A 21,556-nucleotide genomic window follows, 5' to 3' on the forward strand; every position below is an offset into this window, starting at 1 on the left:
GAGGGAGCAGCAGACGATATGGGGGAAACTGCAAATATGGAATATCTCCTGGAGCTACGTTGTATTTGATAAGTTCTACAGCAAAAAGCATCGATCCTCCTTATTTCAGACATTGAACTGGATGGGGCCTGATTCAAAAGACATTAATATAGAGCAAGAAGTCAATATGTATCCAATCTCCTGTGCAGTTACTAAAATCTCTCTCTCTCTCTCTCTCTCTCTCTCTCTCTCTCTCTCTCTCTCTCTCTCACACACACACACACACACACACACACACACACACACTGTAAAAGGGATTTTTTTTTTGCAACTGTGCTCTGGAACATCTTGCGCCCAGGAGTAAAGTTGGCTCCAACACTCTTGATTGTAAGAGCCTAAAGACTTGGCTCTGCCAGTTAGCTTGAGGTTCCAATGCGGGAGCATCACAGTGGAAGTGGTTGATTGATTAACAATAGTTCCCTCCTCCTCCCCCCCTCCCATCCTGATCCCACCCTCTCCATCTTTATTTGGGCTGTAGCATTTGGCTTTTGTATTAACTTATTTATGTCTTTTAGCTTATAGTGTTTATGACCGTAAGCTGCCCAGAATTATCCTGAGGTAAGATGGGTGGCTAATACATTTTATTTTACAAATAAATAAATACATACATAAATAAATTTCAGGCTTAATGCTGGGTGTTTGTTTCTCTTGTGACATTGTCAATGTGCTAATAATAGGTTACAAGGTGAAGGTGTCCTTCAGAAACTCAGCCATGATTGAAGTAGTTCATGTTTGAAAGACAGATTCCTCCTCTCGAATTCCATGGAAGGGAGCAAGCATGGTGTAAATATGTTTACTTGCAATTATGTAATTGGTATGCAGAAACTCAAAAGATGTTCCTACTTGTTACAATTACACGAAACTTTTCTTGAGTGATAATATGCAGGTAGATATTTCATTTGGTAGCTTATTCCTGAGGAAAATATTATCTCATTCTAATGTGGAATTTTCTGACACTCTCTTATATGTAGTCTAATTTCTAAAGTGACTGTTCATTAAGCCACAATTGAATTTGGCACAATATTATACATTCCTGCCATACAAACATAATTAATCATGATTAATACTGCAATGGCTCTCCAAAAGCAGTTATGATTATGCCCCATTTATAATAAAGTGTTGCCATTATGTTCTCTTGCATATGATAGCTTGGCTGATAACTAAAATGTATATAAAAAAAGAATGTTGATGAATAGGTTATGATTTCCAACAGCCTCTCTTTCTTTTCCTATGTGTCTAATGAGGTGTATTAAGATACTTACTTAGGATATTCACTGATTTGTTAATGTGATATTCTTATTTTTATTGACTGACTTTAGTTTTTACAGAAATGGAAATAGCTGTTGGATTCTGTTTGGGTATTGCAATGTGTTCTATTTGGCTGCAGGAATTGGCGTTTGTAAAAATGTAAAAAACAGTCTAGGGATGTGGTTATGTTCTTAGAATTCACCCTCTTAGTAGGTCATGCTGGGAATTCTGGGAGTTGTAGTCTCAGCTAGAGCTGAGAACATTAACTTGAAAAGGACTGCTGAGAAAATATTTCTTGAGAAATTTGTCCTTGGACTTGAATGGAAAGGTGTAAAGAATTTAGACTGCTAGAGAAATTATCGGACATATGTACCCATTGGCTACTTTGAAACTAAAAAAAAGCACATGAACTTACGAGTTTATCCAAGGTTCTCTTTTTCTTTGAAACAACTCCTAAATCCAATTCCTTTTCACCAAGGAATGAAAGAAAACCTCTAGGAAAAATGCTGAAGAATTTTTCTGCCCAGAATAAGTCCCAATGTACCAGGAGGGCAGCAACTGGATTAAACTAACATAAAATAATAAATAGTTCTAGGGGGGGGAGTTGAACCCTGTGAAAGCAAATATTTAAAAGGACTATGATCTCGATATAAAGAGCTAAAGATTTGGGGAATGGGATTTGGCTGGTAAAGCTTTCTGTGGAAACCTGAACAAAATAATGTAATAATGCCGCTTGGGGTGTGTGTGAAAGCCCTAATAATCAGGCATATACATAGAATGAAGGCTACTGCTAAGCTTGTAAGCCGCCCTGAGTCTTCGGAGAAGGGCGGGATATAAATGGAATTAAAATTAAAATAAATAAAATATAAATGGAATTAAAATAAAAATAAATAAATAAAATGGATAGGTTTCTGTTGGGATGCCCTGAGCTCTGCTTCTCTTTTCCAAGAAAACAGTTTATGTCAGTAGTCACACAAAAGTGTTTTTGGAAGTTTAAAAGAAGAGAGAGAGAGGGGGGGGGGGAAGTTCTGCAACAGGCCTTAATTCTCAATTGAAAATACAGACTCAAATAAATTACAGTGAAACAGTGAAACAGACAAATTGTTCATTGCTAAATATGATGTGCCTGGATAATATTACCTCTGAAGTTTATTCAATCTTCACAGAGGCTTCCGATATCTAAGATCCCTTTGGAATTATATATAGCTTAAACACTAAACTGAAGTAAGAAAAGGAATAGCTAATTTTTGCAAGTTTTACAGTCAATGTAAGAGCTTGATTCCTAATATCTAATGAATTCATTCATTCATTCATTCATTCATTCATTCATTCATTCTGGAAGTAGTTTCCTATCATCTTGTTATTTTCTAATTTACTTCCCATCTATTTTGTGGTGGTTTTCCATTTTCTGAGACTTGCCAAAGTTGGCTGAGTACAGCACTGCCATCTAAAGGATAAGTAAATTGTAGTTTTAAAAAAAAAGGTATTCCCACTTGTATCAGAAATTGGTTTTGCTCAACACAGTTCTCCAACTGGTCAAAATGAACCCCAGTAAAATGTAATAGTTACTGACAGTGGCTGAATCAGCAATGTGGATTTGCCTTCCAGTGTTGCAAATCCAAATGGGCGACAAAACTACAGTAATGTTCCCACTGGAATAACTCTACAATTTTGTTAACATTTTGATAGGGTTATAGATAATGCATAAGAGGGTTTTAGTGTTTTACTCTTTCAGATAAATATAAATCATGGTGCAGAGTTAATTCCTTTCTTGGAATCATAAGATAGAGCAAAATAATCACACAAATGCAGGCTGGCATTGTCAATACATCTGTTCTATTAGCCGACTTTCCCTTGCAGCATCTTATAGAAGGAGGGGCCACATGATTTGTGTTCATTGCAAATCTTGAACTGAAGTCAGCATTTCAAATAAAACTAATGTGTCATTTGTAATCCATCAGTAAAAGGGTTTTTATTCATAAATAACCAATCTGCAGTAATTCTGTACATTTTCAAAGGACTCGGGAGCCATACAACTTTATGCAAACTCTACAGAAAACACCCAAATTCTCTGTTCCTTTCTCTCATATCAGTTAGCATGTTTGGCATTTTCTATATATGTTTGTGTGTATATTTATATGCACACAGACATATATTGGTACATATACATAGATACATGTGTGATGTGTATATCTATTTATACAATATGTACATATTGTGTAAAAGAAGCCATGGTCACTTTTTTCCAAAGAGCATTTACTGTACAACATTCAGAATTTACACTGATAATACAAGGCACAGAAAACCTGGTATGAAGCCAAGGCCATAATACGCTGTTTCTCTTAAGGAGACATCTGATCCTGCCTGTTTTCTTTTCCTCTAGTAAAGAAATATTTTATTCCATCCAACTTTTGATGAAATTTCAGAAAGCCACTTGGTGGCATTAACAGATTCATTTTCAAAGGGCTTCAAAAGTCAATTGCCTTTACACGTTACTGGAAAAGAATATATTCAATATTCAACATTCATTAGGATACCGGAGAGGAAAAAAGAGAGAACATAATTTAAACATTGAATGTGGGATTGTCAGGAAGAGAATCAACTTCATTTCAACTTTATTTCACTGAAATAAAAGCAGGACAGCCTGAGCAAGGAATGTGTGATCACTGTGCTGATATCCAGCATAGAAATGCGATGAGGCATGGATTTTTGAGCCTGAGTTTTCATTTTCGGATATCTATGGAGATTCTCAGTCATCCAAATCATGGTTGTCCCAAAGGTGCTTTTTTCAAAAGTCACTGGACTTTCTTTGTTTTTCCTTGAAGACATTTCACTTCTCATCCAAGAAGCCTCTTCAGTTCATCACAAAAACTTATCACAAGAACTGAACAGGCTTCTTGGATGAGAAGCAAAACGTCTTTATTTTTTGATATTTACTTTTTACCAGATCAACAGCACAATCCCATGAAAGTGAAAAACAAAATGAGAGGTTTCGAATGTTAATAATTAAGGAACTACAAATCTTTGTGATATGTGGTGCGCTCAATAAACCACAACAACTGGTCCACCCTGTGTCCTCTAAGCATCTGATTGGAAAAATCATGTCGATAGAACTAGAGAAGAACTAAGCCTTTGAGTATAAATCATTTTAATCATTTTATCGTCTAGAGATTTGGAAATTATCGGTTTACCTGTATGCAAGACACACTGAGCAGAAATTTCATTGATAGTCTCTATGTACCTGTTCATTTTCATCACCTGTTTCAGTTTGTGTATTTATTTATCAAATTATGTAACCAGTTCCAATTCTAAGGAACTTTATTTGCTATACCAATATGAAATTAAATTACAAAACCAATAAAATTCCAAATGAATTTAATAGGCACCAACCTCACTAGAGCCAATAGTGCACTAAAATAAAATGGCTTTAACTAACTTCAGAAAAGGCCAATGAATGAACTCACTAGTGGGAGAGAGTTTGAGAGAGTGGAGGCTGCTGTGGAGAAGACTTATAAAAAGTCTCATATTTCTGGACAAGTCTAATATGTTATTTTCTTTCCTTAGCTTTCCCATAAAGTAAATTATGAAATTTACTTCCATCATGAAAAACTAAATTTTAAATTGTACTGTCTCTTTTCCAAAGTTCATATCCTTGAAAATCAGACAAAATATCCACCTGTTTCAGCATCCTGTTATCTGAATGGCCAGCAAAGTAACCCAGGAAACACATCAGACAAGTTAGAATCACATCAAGAACAGCTTCCCTAGCAAGTAGAAATCTATAGGCATAGGTTTTAAAGATGGCTGGTGTATAAATTAAATAATGGTGATATTTCTAAATTTTGATCTAGACACATTTTCTTTCAGGTCTTTATGGATTAGTAGACAAAATGCACACTCTTTGGGGGACACCTAAAGGAGTTTCATTGGGTGATTTCCCCTAAAAAGAAAACTTGCTAGACAGTCAGCTGGGCCTCATATAAATGTAATAAGTGAAAATTAAATAAACAAAGGTTTTTCTGCCCCTTTAACATTCTAAGGTAAAGGTAAAGGTTCCCCCGCACATGCGTGCTAGTCGTTTCCGACTCTAGGGGCCGGTGCTCATCTCCGTTTCAAAGCCGAAGAGCCAGCGCTTGTCCGAGGACGTCTCCATGGTCATGTGGCCGGCATGACTAGACGCCAAAGGCGCACGGAACGCTGTTACCTTCCCACCGTAGTGGTCCCTATTTTTCTACTTGCATTTTTACGTGCTTTTGAACTGCTAGGTTGGCAGAAGCTGGGACGAGTAACAGGCGCTCACTCTGCTACGCGGCACTCGGGATTCGACCTGCCAAACCGCCGACCTTCTGATCAACAAGCTCAGCGTCCTAACCCACTGAGCCACCACGTCCCTTTAACATTCTAAACTTCTGTTTAAAAACTATTTTAAGATATTTTTTTGAACCTCATATTACTGTTTGTATGTATTTTTCATTTCAAGCTGATGATAAAGAACATAGTGTATTTTCTGAAAGGTGAGCCAGATCTCCCAAGGATTACAGAAGAGTGATGAAAGATTTCAAGCCACATCTGACATTAGGAGTTCAGGTTATATACATCCAAGGATTAAGAGGATGAAGTTCATGGCTTCAATTCTGAGATTCCACCTTCCCCAAATGTCAACTGCATCTTTGATTTTAAATCAAGAAAAGGGGGGGGGATGCTAGAGGGATGGATCTTAGCTTATGTGCAAGAAAAAAGGAAAATAGGTTAGAAAATAAAAAAATATAGCATGAGATTCTATTAGCGGTTGACGGATTGTTGGAAGATATTATAATCGTATTATTTTTTTCCACATCCCATTATTTCCACATCCCATTATTTCAGCCTAGCACGAGCTTGTTATTTGGCACTTTTGTTTAGGTGACATATCATTTATTATCACACTAAGTGCAAAAATAAAATAGTGTTGATTAAAAAAAAGCACACAGTGGTATACAAAGCAAACATAAAGCTCTCTGGAGGCGGAAAAGGCAAAGAGAAAACTATACTTTAATCTACTATAACTATACTTTAATCTTAACTATACTGTTAAGATCGGGTATATTTATTCTTTTCATTCCAGCATCTCCGAGTTAAAATTTCACAGAGAAGATAAAATGTCTACTTTTGCGGTTCTCATTTCTCATCAGAAAATCCTCACTCCTCTACAAATTCTTATGGAAGGGCTCTATCCCAAATGGTCAAAAACTACAAAGAGAAATTTAAAAGCGGCTTTAGAAAAAAACTTGCAAATTAGCACTTTTCTTTCAAGCATTCTTCAATTTCTAAAGAGAGCGAGGCTATCTAAAGAGAGCAAGAGCACTTTCTCAAGGTGATGGTCATAGAACCCCCTTTTTTAAAATAAATAAATAAATCAATTTATATAGGGTAAATTCGAAACTTCCATTTTTAAAAGGTAAATGTTTCAAAGAACATTTACAGGATCTCATGTAAGTTTGAATCCAGGACACATCTTTGAATGCATTCATCTCAAACTGAAAATTTTGGAATTGGGAAGTAACTTCGGAACATTAAAGAGGAACCTGCGAATAAATGAGTTGAAGAACTGGAATATTTTATCTCGCTTGATGAGGTGAACTAGGGAGTTGAATGTTAAGCAACAACCGTAACATAGATTAGACAAAATTATCCCATGACCCAGATTTAAGGATATGCCAGAAGAAAAGTTCATTTTATTTTCCCATATCCTTTGCTATTTATTTGAATTTTGATACATGTTATCTTTGTGTCATTCCTATAACATTCCTTTTGAATCCAGCAAGCAGTCTAGCTTTGTTCCATTCAGTGCTTGCAATCTAGCTTCTTTCTCTCTTGCAAAGTTAAAAGAGACAACGCAAACGTTCCTCATTAAGAAGCACTTGAATAGTCTAAAATTCATAGTTCTTTCATAGTGTTTTAGTTCTGCTGGTGATTTCCACTTTCCTCTCCCTTGCGGTATTTCTATTAGCATGTTATATTCTCGACAGAGTAACTAGTGCAAAAATTACACGATGAATAAAAAGAAACAGCAAACAAATGGAGGAGGAACTAAATTTGTGTGTTTTTCATTTGCCTTCATTACAAAAAAAAAGGGCAGTACACAGTATAGCTGTGTCTTGATCACACCCATGCACTGCCAAGTTGAGAAGTTGCTTGTCAAGTGAAGGGCTTTGATTAAGGGGAACTTTGACAGAACTTCCAACAATGCTGGTAATGACCTATAAAGCTCTAAATGGCTTGGGTCCGGATTATCTAAGGGAACACTTGCTGCCGGCATCAACTTCCCATCGTCCTGTGCGCTCCCACAGGGAGGGCCTTCTCAGGGTGCCGGCGGTTAAGGAGTGCCGGTGGGTGATCCCCAGGGGGAGGGCGTTCTCTGTGGGCGCGCCTGCACTTTGGAATGAATTACCGGTGGAACTTCAGACCGCCCCCGATCTGCGTTCATTTCGCCGGGACCTGAAAACCTGGTTTTTTGATCTATCAGGCCTGGACTGAAGGGGTTTTAGCTTTTAATATTGTTTTAATTGTTGGGCTTAATTAATTTAATCTATTTTAATTTTATACTATTTTTATATTGTATTTTATGTTGCCCTGTAAACTGCCCTGAGTCCTTTGGGAATAGGGCGGTATAAAAATTTAAATAAATAAATAAATAAATAAATAAATAAAATGGTCTTTTGGGAAGTTCCAGCTGTAATATAGAGCTCCTTTGTTTTATCTCTTCCAAAAAAGGAAGGCCCGAAATGAAATTAGTAATACATTCAAACAGTCTTCCCCATGCTCTCATTGTAGTGTGGCTAACAGCAGTGTGAGGGTAGAATTCTTGTTAAGAAAAGCAGCTAAAGGTAGGAGTCAGTGAATTAAATACTCTCTTTCCATATGGACACATTTCGGGATAATTTCATTGCAATGGAGAAGGGAGTCCTCAAACCAGGAATGGTTGACAGTATCAAAGTCACCTGTTCTAATTCAACTCCCATGCCTAAATGTTCTGGGGAGACAGGTAGAAGAGACTTTATTCCTACTGACAATCTAGAACTGGACCTCAAACTTCAAGACTCCATGGACTACATGATAGCCTCTATATTGCTTCCATCCAGAAAGGTCATTCTTCTTTATCTCCTCCCCAACTGCAAATTATGTAGACTAACCCTAATATGTTAAGCCATATGGCCAGAAGGAGGAACAGGAAGAACAGCTACAAACAAGGCAATGGTCAGAGAAAAGAAATCTGAGTCCAGCCAGAACTGTAACCCAAGTAGGAATCTCAAACAAGATCTTCCCTAGTTTTCATCAAGTCAAAGGGAGGGAGGAAGCATATTCAGACTTGCAAGATTCTGTTACTCTAACTTTATAATAAATGTAGTATTAACTTGCATGACTTTGTTTTCTGAGTCTGGCCTGCCTTGGAGGGCTGATCAGATGGATTTTATGAAATAAACTACAACTGACTGGAGTCAGATAACACATTAACCAACAAATCTCATTTTACAACTCACAATGTCGGGACTAACCCAATGTATTTTTTGTTGCGTTGATTGTTGTATGCTGCCCAGAGGGCTTTTTTTTGTAATATGGACAGCCATATAAATTTTATAATTAAATCAATATTATGTCATAACCAAGTAGATTACTCCTACCCAAAATTGTATGATTACTGGATCTTGGGGGACCAAATGTGAAACAACAAAAAAAGTTGTGTTGAATATTTGCTAATATTTTGAAAGAGAATGACAAAAGACCCACAAAATGATGGAGGGGAATCTTATACTGATCTAAGCTGTGTGCTGCGCAAGATGCAGATGGGTCTTTTTCATTGTATAATTTTCTCCCAAAATGTATGAGACCTTCCTATAATTCAAGGGAAGTTATGCTCTCATAAACCTGCTTCAATCCAGGAAATAGGACAGCTAGGGAAACTGCAGAATGAAGAAGAAATATGCAACCAACTAGGCAATTCATAAACACACTTGTTGCCATTTTGTACTAATAAAATAAAGCTCAGATTGGAATCAAGAAAAAAGAACTCTTAATTGCCCAGGGAATGAGATAGAAAACCAAAGCTTTTCTTCCTGCGAAGAAGAAAACTTTCAGAGAACTGGAACATAGAATACCATATATTTTCAGGGGGGGGGGGGGAAATGGTAGGCCATGGGCTCTGAAAGCCATCTGCCTTCCTTTTTCAAGTTAAGTGTTGTCATTGTTTTGCCTGGGAAATTACAGTGTTTAGAAAGCAGCAAATATTCCACGGAGTTATTTAATAGTTCCCATGAAAATATCACTATCAAGTGAAGCCTTGAGAACTTCCAGGGACAAAGCAAGGAGACTATGAATCATCCTTACATTATAGGTAACTAGTAATGTTCACAGGAGATGGTCAAGGAAGACAAGAAGACAGACATAATACTTTGATTGAAACTCTGTTCTTTTCATGTGAATAAACAATGCACACAAAGGTGAGCAAAGCTTCAATCACCCATTGTGACTCCCCCTGTTGGGGAAAAGAAGGGTTTCTAAATTTGATACATAAATACATATAAATTATGGTCATCCTGTTGACTTTCTTGACCATACCCTGCGGACACCTCTGCAGGTAATCCAATCAGGTGCAGTTTGGCTTTCATTAACTAGCAGCAAATTCAAATTATATTGCTTGCCCTTTTATTGATTTACAACATCATCCAAGGAATATTTCCTTGAGTAAGCAGCAGCACAAAATTAATTCTGATCCTTTATGGTTTGAGTAACAGAAATGGAACTTGGATGAAACTGGAATAAATTTGCAACTTGATTTCCATTGCCAATTTCTTATTTAATAGTGTGATTCTTTCACGGTATTAAGGTAAATTGTTTATAGCACTTGTTCAGTAAATGTACTCATATACTTGACATATTCTCCTAACTCTAGATACAATGGTGTTCAGAAAGTAATATACTAAGGAAAATTGTGCACAATAAAATATAGAAATGTCCCTTGTTATCCACCAAAATTCCATTCCCACCTTATGGCTACTGAAAATGGTATCACAAATGAGACTTTAAAAGCAGTCTGTTCTTTTTCTAAAAAAAGAAAAAAGTTCATCCATTACTCTGCACATGTCTAAGGTCTGGCCTGCATTTAGCAACCATGGGAATAATAATATTTTGCCCAGAATCACCTTGTAGGGAATACCGGTGACATAGACATAAACAAACAAACAAACAAACAAACAAACAAACAAACAAATAAATAAATAAATAAATAAATAAATAAATAAATAAATAAATATCATAATAATGAATATAGAAGTAAGCATTATATTAAAGGAAAACCATGGCTGAGGAACTTCTGGAGACCATAAATGTGCATACCAAGAAAATACAACTTAGGAAAAAAGGGCATGAAATATATAGTAATTTTGATGAAGTTAGTTTTAGATGAATCCACTTATTTGGTGTCCATGGAGATTCTGAGTCATCCAGGTCATGGTTGTCCCAAAACTGCTTTTTCAACAGGCAACTGGACTTTCTTTGTTTCTCCAGAAGTGAAGAAGCTTCTTGGATGAGAAGTGACATGTCTTCAAGGGGAAAAAAAAACAAAGAAAGTCCAGTAGCCTCTTGGAAAAGCACCCTTGGGACACTGATTCGCTGTGGAAATCAAAAATAAATTATTGTTAAAAATGAAACAAACTTGTACCGATAAGACATCAACCATATTTAAAAGTTGTGTGCATGTTTCACAGCCAGTTTGGCTATAGGGGTTAAAGCACCAGGCTAGAAACTCTAGTGCTGTCTTAGGCACAAAGTCAATTGGTAACCTTAGAGTAGTCACTCTCCCTCAGTCCTAGGAAGAAGTACACAGGCAAACCATTTCTGAAATCTTGCCAAGAAAACTGCAGGCCCAGGTAGTCTCCAGGAGAGAACACACAGAGATGCATGTTGTATTCTATATCTTAGCGTTTAAGTGAAAGCTCTTTCTCATCAACAATTTGTTTTTCAGATGCTAATGATGGGTGCCAACAGTAGTACAGAGAACCGTTTTACTTTTCAGCAGATCAATCTGGATTCAACTGTAGTAACCTTCTCTCAAGCAGTGAAAGTAAAACTTTGTAATCAGGTGCAAGGTTTTCATTTGCTCACTTCAAATGTCAGTTGTGAATTGCCTCTCTGATCTCAAGAAGGGCTTTTGTCTTTTATGAAGGAAGTGCTTTTTTGTCTTCTGGGAAGCGAGTGTTTTATAATTAGAACTTTTTTAAAAAAAATAGAACACTTCTGGAACTAAGGCAGCAAATACAGTGGGTAACATTTTAGCATTTTGATGTCTCTCATGCTAAACACTTGTCTGTTCATAGAATCCTTGGTGCTGTTTGAGCTTGGTTGTTTGATTGCAGGTGTTTCATTAGCCAACTAGGGCATGAATGAGACTACCTAGTTGGGTAAGGAAACATCTTCAAGTAAGCAACCAAGTTCCCAGAGCACCAAGGACTCCACCATTCAATCCTGAGCCACAAATATTCTCTTCTATTGGAACCTTGGTGGAGCAGTGGGCTAATGCCTCCTTAAGTAACACCAGCTGCCTGCAATTAGGGCAGGTTCGCATCCCACCAGGCTCAAGGTTGACTCAGCCTTCCATCCTTCCGAGGTAGGTAAAATGAGGACCCAGATTGTTGGGGGCAATTAAGCTGACTTTGCAATAATGCCGCTTGGGGGTGTGTGTGAAAGCCCTAATAAGCAGGCATATATATAGAATGAAGGCTACTGCTAAGCTTGTAAGCCGCCCTGAGTCTTCGGAGAAGGGCGGGATATAAATGGAATTAAAATAAAAAAATAAAAAATATACATAGAATGAAGGCTACTGCTAAGCTTGTAAGCCGCCCTGAGTCTTCGGAGAAGGGCGGGATATAAATGGAATAAAAATAAAAATAAAAATAAAATAAACTTGTTTGTTTCTGATCCGGCTATCGTAACAGTATTGGAGAACAAAGGCCTGCTGTATTAAGACAGCAATACTAGATATGTTTATCTGGAAATACGTTCTATTCAGCTGAGGGTTGTCCCCAGAGTATGCTCCAAAAAATCAACCACAATCGTGCAATTAAATTCCACATTGCACACGAAAGACTGAAAAGCAAAGCATTAATAATAATAATAATAATAATAATAATAATAATAATAATAATAATAATAATAATAATAATAATAAGAAGAAGAAGAAGAAGAAGAAGAAGAAGAAGAAGAAGAAGAAGAAGTTGGAAGGGACCTTGGAGGTCATCTAGTCCAACCCCCTGCTAAGGCAGGAAACCCTATACCATTTCAGACAAATGGCTGTCCAGTCTCTTCTTAAAAACTTCCAGTGTTGGAGCATTCACCACTTCTGGAGGCAGGTTGTTCCACTGATTAATTGTTCTAACTGTCAGGAAGTTTCTCCTTAGTTCTAGGTTGCTTCTCTCCTTGACTAGTTTCCATCCGTTGCTTCTTGTCCTGCTTTCAGGTGCTTTGGAGAACAGCCTGGCTCCCTCTTCTTTGTGGCGGCCCCTGAGATATTGGAACACTGCTATCATGTCACCCCTCACCCTTCTCTTCATTAAACTACACATACCCAATTCCAGCAACCGTTCCCTATATGTTTTAGCCTCCAGCCCCCTGATTATCTTGGTTGCTCTTCTCTGTACTCTTTCTAGAGTCTCGACATCTTTTTTACATCGTGGTGACCAAAACTGGATGCAGTATTCCAGGTGTGGCCTTACCAAGGCATTGTAAAGTGGTATTAGTACTTCACATGATCTTGATTCTATCCCTCTGTTAATGCAACCTAGCACTGTGTTGGTTTTTTTGGCAGCTGCAGCACACTGCTGGCTCATATTTAAGTGATTGTCCACTAGGACTCCGAGATCCCTCTCACAGTTACTACTATCGAGCAAGGTACCACCTATACTATACCTGTGCATTTGATTTTTCCTGCCTAAATGCATTGATCACACCCCTGCAGCCTCCATCTTTTTTTAAAACCATATTATGTAGACATACATGTCATAGCTCAGCAGGAGTCCTGTGAATGCACACACATCAGAATACATTTGCATGGCATTCAGATTTGATTATACATTCATGTAGCTTTGTGATTTTGCTTTTTCAAGAACTTTTTTTTTTTGCTGAAATGTTGTATTGGCTTTGTACCCATCTTAGCTACAAAGTACTAACAGGATGTACCTTATCCTTCTTTCTAAATTCTTTCTCCAGAAATCTGCAGACTCACTTGTTTCTTGTGCTTCCATTCAATCCTAGGTTAAGGAAATTTGTACAGGAGCGAATGCAAATCTTTATTGCAGAATCTTGCACTTATAGAAAATAATAGCCCTCCCCCCATAAAAGAAATGTAAAATCCCTGTCATTTTCAGCATGAAAAGCAATCTGAAAAATCCACCTTTTTGCAAAGGAAATCTTTTTAAAAAGAAAACAAGATTTGAATAAGGTAAAGGTTCCCCCGCACATGCGTGCTAGTCGTTTCCAATTCTAGCGGCCGATGCTCATCTCCGTTTCAAAGCCGAAGAGCCAGTGTTTGTCCGAGGATGTCTCTGTGGTCATGTGGCTGGCACGACTAGACGCCAAATGCACACGGAACGCTTTTACCTTCCCACCGTAGTGGTCCCTATTTTTCTACTTGCATTTTTACGTGCTTTCGAACTGCTAGGTTGGCAGAAGCTGGGACGAGTAACAGGCACTCACTCTGCTACGTGGCACTCGGGATTCGACCTGCCAAACTGCCGACCTTTTGATCGACAAGCTCAGCATCCTAACCCACTGAGCCACCACTACAGGGGCCTAATTTGTGTTTATACATACTGTGACTGTATTGGTTTGTCACAGTTGCTTGTGGGTTATCCACAGATTTACTGGAGGATACAGCCTTTTCTTTTGCAAGCAGCATCCTGAGCCAATTAGAAGTCTCCTTCAAAGAAGAGCAGTTCCAAAAATTTTCCTGAAGAACTGCTCTGCATCAGTGCCAAATGTGTGGATAGCAGACGGACCATGCTCTAAATGTGCTGAAAATAAACATAGGTGTTTAGGACATTGAAACTGTCCTTGCCAGTTATAACTGTTGGAAACCTGTGTACTCTTTGGCACATTTTGTACTTTAGTATATATCCTATTTCCTTAATATAATTTATATTGTATTGTAAATATACCCTCTTCTTAATTTGCACATTTGTATGCATTGTGCATGCATCGTTATTTTTCCTCAAGTTAATTTCCCTAATATATATCTTTCTGACACCTTTGTCTCTCTGTTCTATGAAGAAACCTCTGGACAAAGAACATTGAATTCTTGAGAAACATCAGAAATGATCATTAACAATTTAACATTTTACTGAAGATACTTGTAGTCTGCAGGATGTTTATTACTACCCTAGAAGTTGAGCAGCCCAATTCATTTTCCTTTCCTTTATTCCATGAAAGATATTCTATGAAAATTAACAAGGCTCAAAGCTTTTCTAATTCATGTAGAACCAGAATGGACACAAAGTGTAAACTGAAAGACATGAGAGCTTAAGAATGTTTAAATATCCCAAACAGTAAATAAAGAGGTAGCAGGAATGATAACAAAATTAGTTTTAGTGAGCTTTGACTGCACAATTAGCAATAGCACTTAGACTTATATACTATTCCATAATACTTTACAGCATTCTCTAGGTGGTTTCCAAAGTCAGCATCTTGCCCCCAACGATCTGGGTCCTCATTTTACTGACCTCGGAAAGGATAGAGGGCTGAGTCAAACTTGAGCTGGTCAGGATCAAACTCTAGGCTGTGGGCAGAGTTTGCCTGAAATAATGCATTCTCACCACTGCACTACCATGTGTAAAAACACAAATCAATATAACATTTAGCAGTATGTCAAGAGAGTACTAATGCTCTCTGTCTGAGGATGAGGTTGTATGATAAAATTTAGCCCAGGGATCCCATTAGTAAATGGGCATCTTATTTCTTGGAGCTGTTCATCAGCAAGACTGATGTGGTTAGATTATTTAGAAAGGCTAAAGGTAAAGGTAAAGGTAAAGGTTCCCCCGCACATGCGTGCTAGTCGTTTCCGACTCTAGGGGCCGGTGCTCATCTCCGTTTCAAAGCCGAAGAGCCAGCGCTTGTCCGAGGACGTCTCCGTGGTCATGTGGCCGGCATGACTAGACGCCAAAGGCGCACGGAACGCTGTTACCTTCCCACCATAGTGGTCCCTATTTTTCTACTTGCATTTTTACGTGCTTTCGAACTGCTAGGTTGGCAGAAGCTGGGACGAGTAACAGGTGCTCACTCTGTTTCGTGGCACTAGGGATTCGACCCGCCAAACTGCCGACCTTCTGATTGACAAGCTCAGCGTCCTAACCCACTGAGCCACCACGTCCCTCTTTAGAAAGGCTAGGGAGAAACAAATGTACAACCTCATTTAATCAGGATTGGCATGAGACCCTTGTTTCTATAGCATATTTTACTGGCTTCTGTGGATAATTGGATAGAGAACCACAGACACCATGCTAAGTTTAAAATTATAATGGCGATAGCTGCAACAACAAAAAATCAAACATCAAATCTGCGAATTAGAAGATTGATACTATTACTGATTTTCAAATAATCAGAAGTGAAAGAAAAAAAAGAGGATTTATAAGAATTATTCTGTCACAATTTCTCCAAAGCAAATGAAGAGGCCATCTTTTCTAAAACAAACAAAACAAAAATAAAATAAAATAATATTCCTTTGAAGAAAACTATGACTTCAAACTATGATTTAGAGTAGACTTACTGTAAACAGTGGGGCAATTATTTTAAATCACTTACTATGACCAAAAGCTTCAACAAATCTAAGTCTCTTAACCCTGACTCTAACACACTATGTACAAGAGAATTTGGCAGAAGCACAATTCTTTGATTTTATACCGAACTGTTTTAACAGTGATTTAAAATATTTTTAAAAGCTTTCTAGGGCCTTTCTGATTTTATATGAACAAAGAATGAGCCAGATCAATGTCTTTTTGAAAGCATCATCAACCCAACTCTAAGTCAGAACAGTTTCTTGAGCATGTATCTTAAGGAAATGGGAAGACAATTGCACAAAGTCAAAATTTTGGATCATCTTTATCCAATACATTTGACAGACTGATAGTACAGTAAAATATTCTCTGGAGTCTAAGATAATTTTGCCAATCCAATCTGGAGATGGTGGAGACTGAACTTCTGGAAGGTAATTTATATAATCTACTGTACTCACTTTTTAAAAAAAGATTTAAAATTCATTGACTCCAGTTATAATTGACCCATTTCTTCTACTGAACAGCTTCTTTCATCTTCCTTGCTCCCCAAGAGGACCAATCAAAGATATAAGTAACAAGTGTGGACTTCTTAAAGCAGGGGTCTTCAAACTTGGCCTTTTTATGACTTGTGAACTTCAACTCCCAGAATTCCTCAGCTAGGCATGCTGGCTGAGCAATTCTGGGAGTTGAAGTCCACAAGTCATAAAAGGGCCAAGTTTGAAGACCCTTGTCTTAAAGTATCAAATCTCTGCTCTGTATATTATTTGAAAGGCACCCATCCTACCACTGCACATAATGAAAAATACTAATCAAATAACCAATCATAATTTGATGCAATTCCTTTGGTGCTGCCTGCTATAAAGAAGCTTCTAAACAACAACAACAACAAAACAAGTAGCAAAAGCTGCCCTTTCTGTAATATCAGCAGATTTTGATTTTGATCAGGGCAATAATAAGGCGAGTAAGAGCTGTGTATAATTTTGACCACCGCTGCTCAGATGGGACATCCCCATCTTTATAGCAAATGCTTTTAGAATGAAAAAAAGAAAGAAAGAAAGAAAAGAAAATAGGTGTATTCTCCTGCATTATTTCTACTAGTAGTCACTCATTTTAGGAAAGAGAATTGGCTTTAGATAAAGTGTTCAATGGAAAAGAGAATTTCAGACACATTCTCACACCTGGAACACGGAGCTCTTTCATTTACTCCAATTTCTGAGACCACCAAAGGCTGTATCTTTTTATTATACAATCACCTTTTCAGAGGTCTGCAACCTCCCTGACTTTTTGTACTTCACATATGAGATGTATAAGGACACCCAACTCAAACTATGAGACCCTGGGCAACACACAACAAACAAATCTCAAGGAAAAATGCCAGGAGGAAACTCCTACCATGAATCTTTCTCAGGAGGCTGGTTGTAGAGAGATATGTCATAGAAAACAATCCCAGTAATAGAGCCAGTGGTGGGATTCAGCCAGTTCGCACCACTTCAGCAGAACCGGTAGCTAATTTTTTGTTGCCCAGCCCCAGAATGGACTTCCAGAAAAGGCATCCACACAGAGAATCAGTTGTTCACATATTTGAATCCAACCACTGAATAGAGTCCATCCATTACTTATAAAATCGGCGGAAAAGCATATCAAGACAAATTTGAAATAAAATCTCAAGTATTCTGAAATTAAAGCGGAGTATCAGACGCCTCTTTTGCAAAAGAAAAGGTTTAAATTGCTAATTTCCACATAACCTAAATAAAACTGAATCACCAATAACATTTTTTTAGTGTTCTGTTTACATAACCTCTTGAATTTCTCGGTTAGAATGAATGTATTTAGTAAAAAGAGACCATGTCCCAGTTTTTTTCAAGTCAAGAAACTGTTCCTTCTTCTCCATCCACCCAAGGCCATTTATTTTTTTAAATGTATACGTTCATAACCTCTATCCTTTAAAAATGGACAATATTTCTAAAGAAAACTATGCAGCTAGCGTTTCTATCCAAATGGATAAAAAAGAGAGAAAACCTTCAGAAATAGGCTTTAAAATATATTGCAGGAAATATTTTGCTTAGCTCCAAGCCCCCAAAATTAGTCCAAAGCATAGCAATATATTTCTGTGCATTCTCTACCATTGGTGTCAGCAGTAACCACAAATCCTTGCCTATGCCCCCAGTATGATCATATTCATCAAAGGGACCTCATGCTTCCTATTTTTAAGTTACAAACTAACCCTGTAAGTTGATTAAACAAATAGAAAAACAAGCAACTCAAACAACCCCCCCTTACTCCACACACACGCACACAAAGACAATTCCAAGCATCTGCAATAATTTCACATTTTCTTTTCTTGTTTGAAGCACTGTGTATTCATACACACTTTGTGCCTGAAGGATTGTTAGCACACAAGCAGAGAATTTGTTTGTGTACATGCAAGTGTGTGTATGTGTGTGTGGAGGGGGGAGGCGGTGTTTTTCCTTTTTGTCCAGCATAGAAAAGTCTCTGTGTAATAGTTGTGGTTTACCAGCTTCTTCTGTTCCTCCAAATGGGACGTGGCTTGAGGGCAGAAGGAGTGACACCACTGAGTAAAAGTTGGTGCAAATGCATTGGGTGAAATCAGGACGTGTGGCTTCTTCCCTGTGAACAGGAACTCCATTCCAGTGCAAGCTTGCTCTCGACTCTATGAACGAAAAGCAATGGCTAAAGTCCATTCTGTCTGCTGTAGCTGAAGTTGGATTCCTCCATCTGAGTTTCTGTAAGGTTAGAAATTTGGGATTGTGTCCTTCCTATTTCTTCCAGAGCACAAGCTAGAGAGTCTAAGTCACCATCGTGCTGGTGTCTGGCTTCCCATAAGTCCAAAATGACCGCAGAGGGGCTGTGGTGTGTAGCAAAATAAGACAAATTCCTAGAGAAAAACAGAAGGCAAAAAGGAGGCAAAAAGAGAGAGAAAGGTTAGAGTTAGAGGCAGTCTAAGATGCAAATTGAAAACTGAACTCCTGTGGGCAAAGATTCTCACAAATTTTGGCACTGGTTTCAAATGACCCCTTCTCCTCTAATATGCTCCATTCTAACTTGGAAGGTAACACCGTTCCGTGCGTCTTTGGCGTCTAGTCATGCCGGCCACATGACCACGGAGACGTCCTCGGACAAGCGCTGGCTCTTCGCCTATGAAACAGAGATGAGCACCGGCCCCTAGAGTCGGAAACGACTAGCACGCATGTGCGGGGGAACCTTTACCTTTACCTTTTAACTTGGATCAACTCCCAATTTTCTCAGCTCAGTTCATCTTTTACTCTCCCTATCTGTTAACTTTGCAAACATTATTGGTTATGGGGCAAACTGAATAATAGGGTGAGGTGGGGAGGCTAACCAATACATCTACTTCTTGCATGTAGCATCAAGAAAACGATTTCCTCCAAGAAAGGAACCATCTCTTCCTTTATGTTCTGTTGTATATAATGGTTTCCATTCAACTAACAGATTTCTTCCTAGATGTTCTCGTTGAACACTCTCAGAATTCTTCATGGATTCTTTCATATATTTGATAATCGTGTTTCCAATGCCTCCATGCTTTTTGAGATAAGCAACAAGGGGCTTTTCTGTCTGCTAGGACTTCCTGCCTGAACTTTGCATGAAGGCAAACCTAGTCTGCATTGTTGGCAAAAAAAAAATGGAATGGAGTGCTGGAAGCTGGAATGCAACATCTGAAAGCCTGGTGATGTTTTATTTCTGCTCTAAACTATAACATTTATTGCTTCCAGTTCCCCTACCTTCTCTTGAAGTCCTGATAAATGTTGTATCATGGTAATAGCAATAGCAATAGTACTTAACTTATACACTGTCCCACAGTGCTTTACAGCACTCACTGGGTGGTTTACAATGTCAACATGTTGCACTCATTTTACTGACCTCAGAAGGATGGAAGGTTAAGTCAACCTTGAGCTGGTCAGGATTGAACTCCAGGTTGTGGGTAGAGTTTGCTTGCAATACTGCATTCTAACCACCACACCACCAGGGCTCCTCATTCTTTTGTTTATGATCATTCTGAATAGGAAACAACTTGAATAATCAAAGCCCTCTTTCTTTGTAATTAAAGCTGCAGGGTCACATTGCAAGGGCTGTGGATCATCCCCACTGCATGAGAGCATCACTTTCCAAAGAATACCATATAGGGTTATGTCTCCTTCCCAAAGACCTTTCATTCTCACTATGGGAATATAATGCTGGATTGGCAACCAGGTTACATTTAACCTAGTTATAAATTTACTAACACTTCAGTGCTAGAGACAGGAACTCCTTTTTGCCTTCCTATAAAAACCTGTAAAGGGAAATAATCTGTGGCTCTTGGACAACCCAAAGATCTTCACTCAAACTCAGCTACAAAATTATTGATCTTCAGGGAAGCATTATTACTTTGCCCTCCAAAATAGTGCAAATGCATTGAGCCTCCACAAGTCTTAATAGACATTTATTGTGTTCTATCCATTGGCTCTTGAAGAAAAGAGGAAGTACATAATTTGCCAACCTCTTGGACTTGATGACACCGCATAACCTTGAACACCTTCTAAGACCAAAATAATTAAAAAGTGCACCTCTTGGCTGAAAGAAAGGCATGCACTCCTGCTCTATGGAGGTATTAGCATTAACCCTGCCTTCTTCTATTGCCCTTTGTCACTTAAACCAGCTGAAATGTGTGCACATAAATTATGGAAATGTTCATTTGTTTGCAATGGCTGTGATAGAGCAAACTAGTTTTTGCATGCACATTATTCTCAAGCTGCCTCTTTACAAATTAACTTGGATTATTTCCCTTGGGAAAATGTTCTAAGCAAGGTTTTGGAGCAAGTAAGTATTTGCATAACTAGATTTGCATACATACGAGCCACTAAATGTCCATACATAATCCATGCATGTACATTTGGAGAAGTTATACTTTTGCTGCCATCTTTGTAGAAGAACCACTATTCTGAGACCTTCTGGATTCCACCCAGGGACAGTTCGTATCCTGATGACTGAGACTCTCTAAAGGGGTGATTTGTTTTGATGAGTGCATGCAACACATAGGCCTGAAGCTGCTTTCTGAAGCAAGTTGTCCACCAAACTGAAGGCTGAAGTGACTAGAAGGTGTTATACATACTCTAATAGTCCTAGCCAAGTTTTGGTGAATGTTGCTTCAAAAGAACTTTCTCTAGACTGCTTACCAAAGCTAGAAACAGGAACACCATACAGTATGTAGAGGATGTTGCTATTTCTCTTCTCCAGCATAGTTTCCCTCAAACTCTTTGCTAAACAATGACAGATGAGGCAAGAGACACATTCTCCAACATGGCTCACAAAAAAGCTTTGGCAAGTCATGCTGCAGAACATATTCTTTGCTTCCCCAACCACGTTCTTGGCAAAGCCCAAAGAGACTTTTGCCCAGGCACACAGCTGGTCTAGCTTTGGCAAATGGCAGATAGGAGAGAGAGACAGAGAGTGAG

At 38.2% G+C, this 21,556-nt stretch overlaps 1 protein-coding gene across 1 annotated transcript in view; it reads right to left on the reverse strand.

Moving 5' to 3' along the window:
- Positions 1-18,776: 18,776 nt before the first annotated feature.
- The window catches only part of UNC5D (unc-5 netrin receptor D), a gene marked incomplete at both ends in the record, with an annotated part of 191,583 nt that continues 188,803 nt past the window's right edge, over positions 18,777-21,556 (reverse strand). Inside the window, one exon of the mRNA XM_083368889.1 lies at positions 18,777-18,981. Within this exon, the coding sequence (XP_083225015.1) occupies positions 18,777-18,981 (205 nt within the window). The remainder of the gene's footprint in view (positions 18,982-21,556) is intronic.

Source organism: Vipera ursinii (genome assembly GCF_947247035.1).
Source record: "Vipera ursinii genome assembly, chromosome: 8".
Classification (NCBI taxonomy): domain Eukaryota; kingdom Metazoa; phylum Chordata; class Lepidosauria; order Squamata; family Viperidae; genus Vipera; species Vipera ursinii.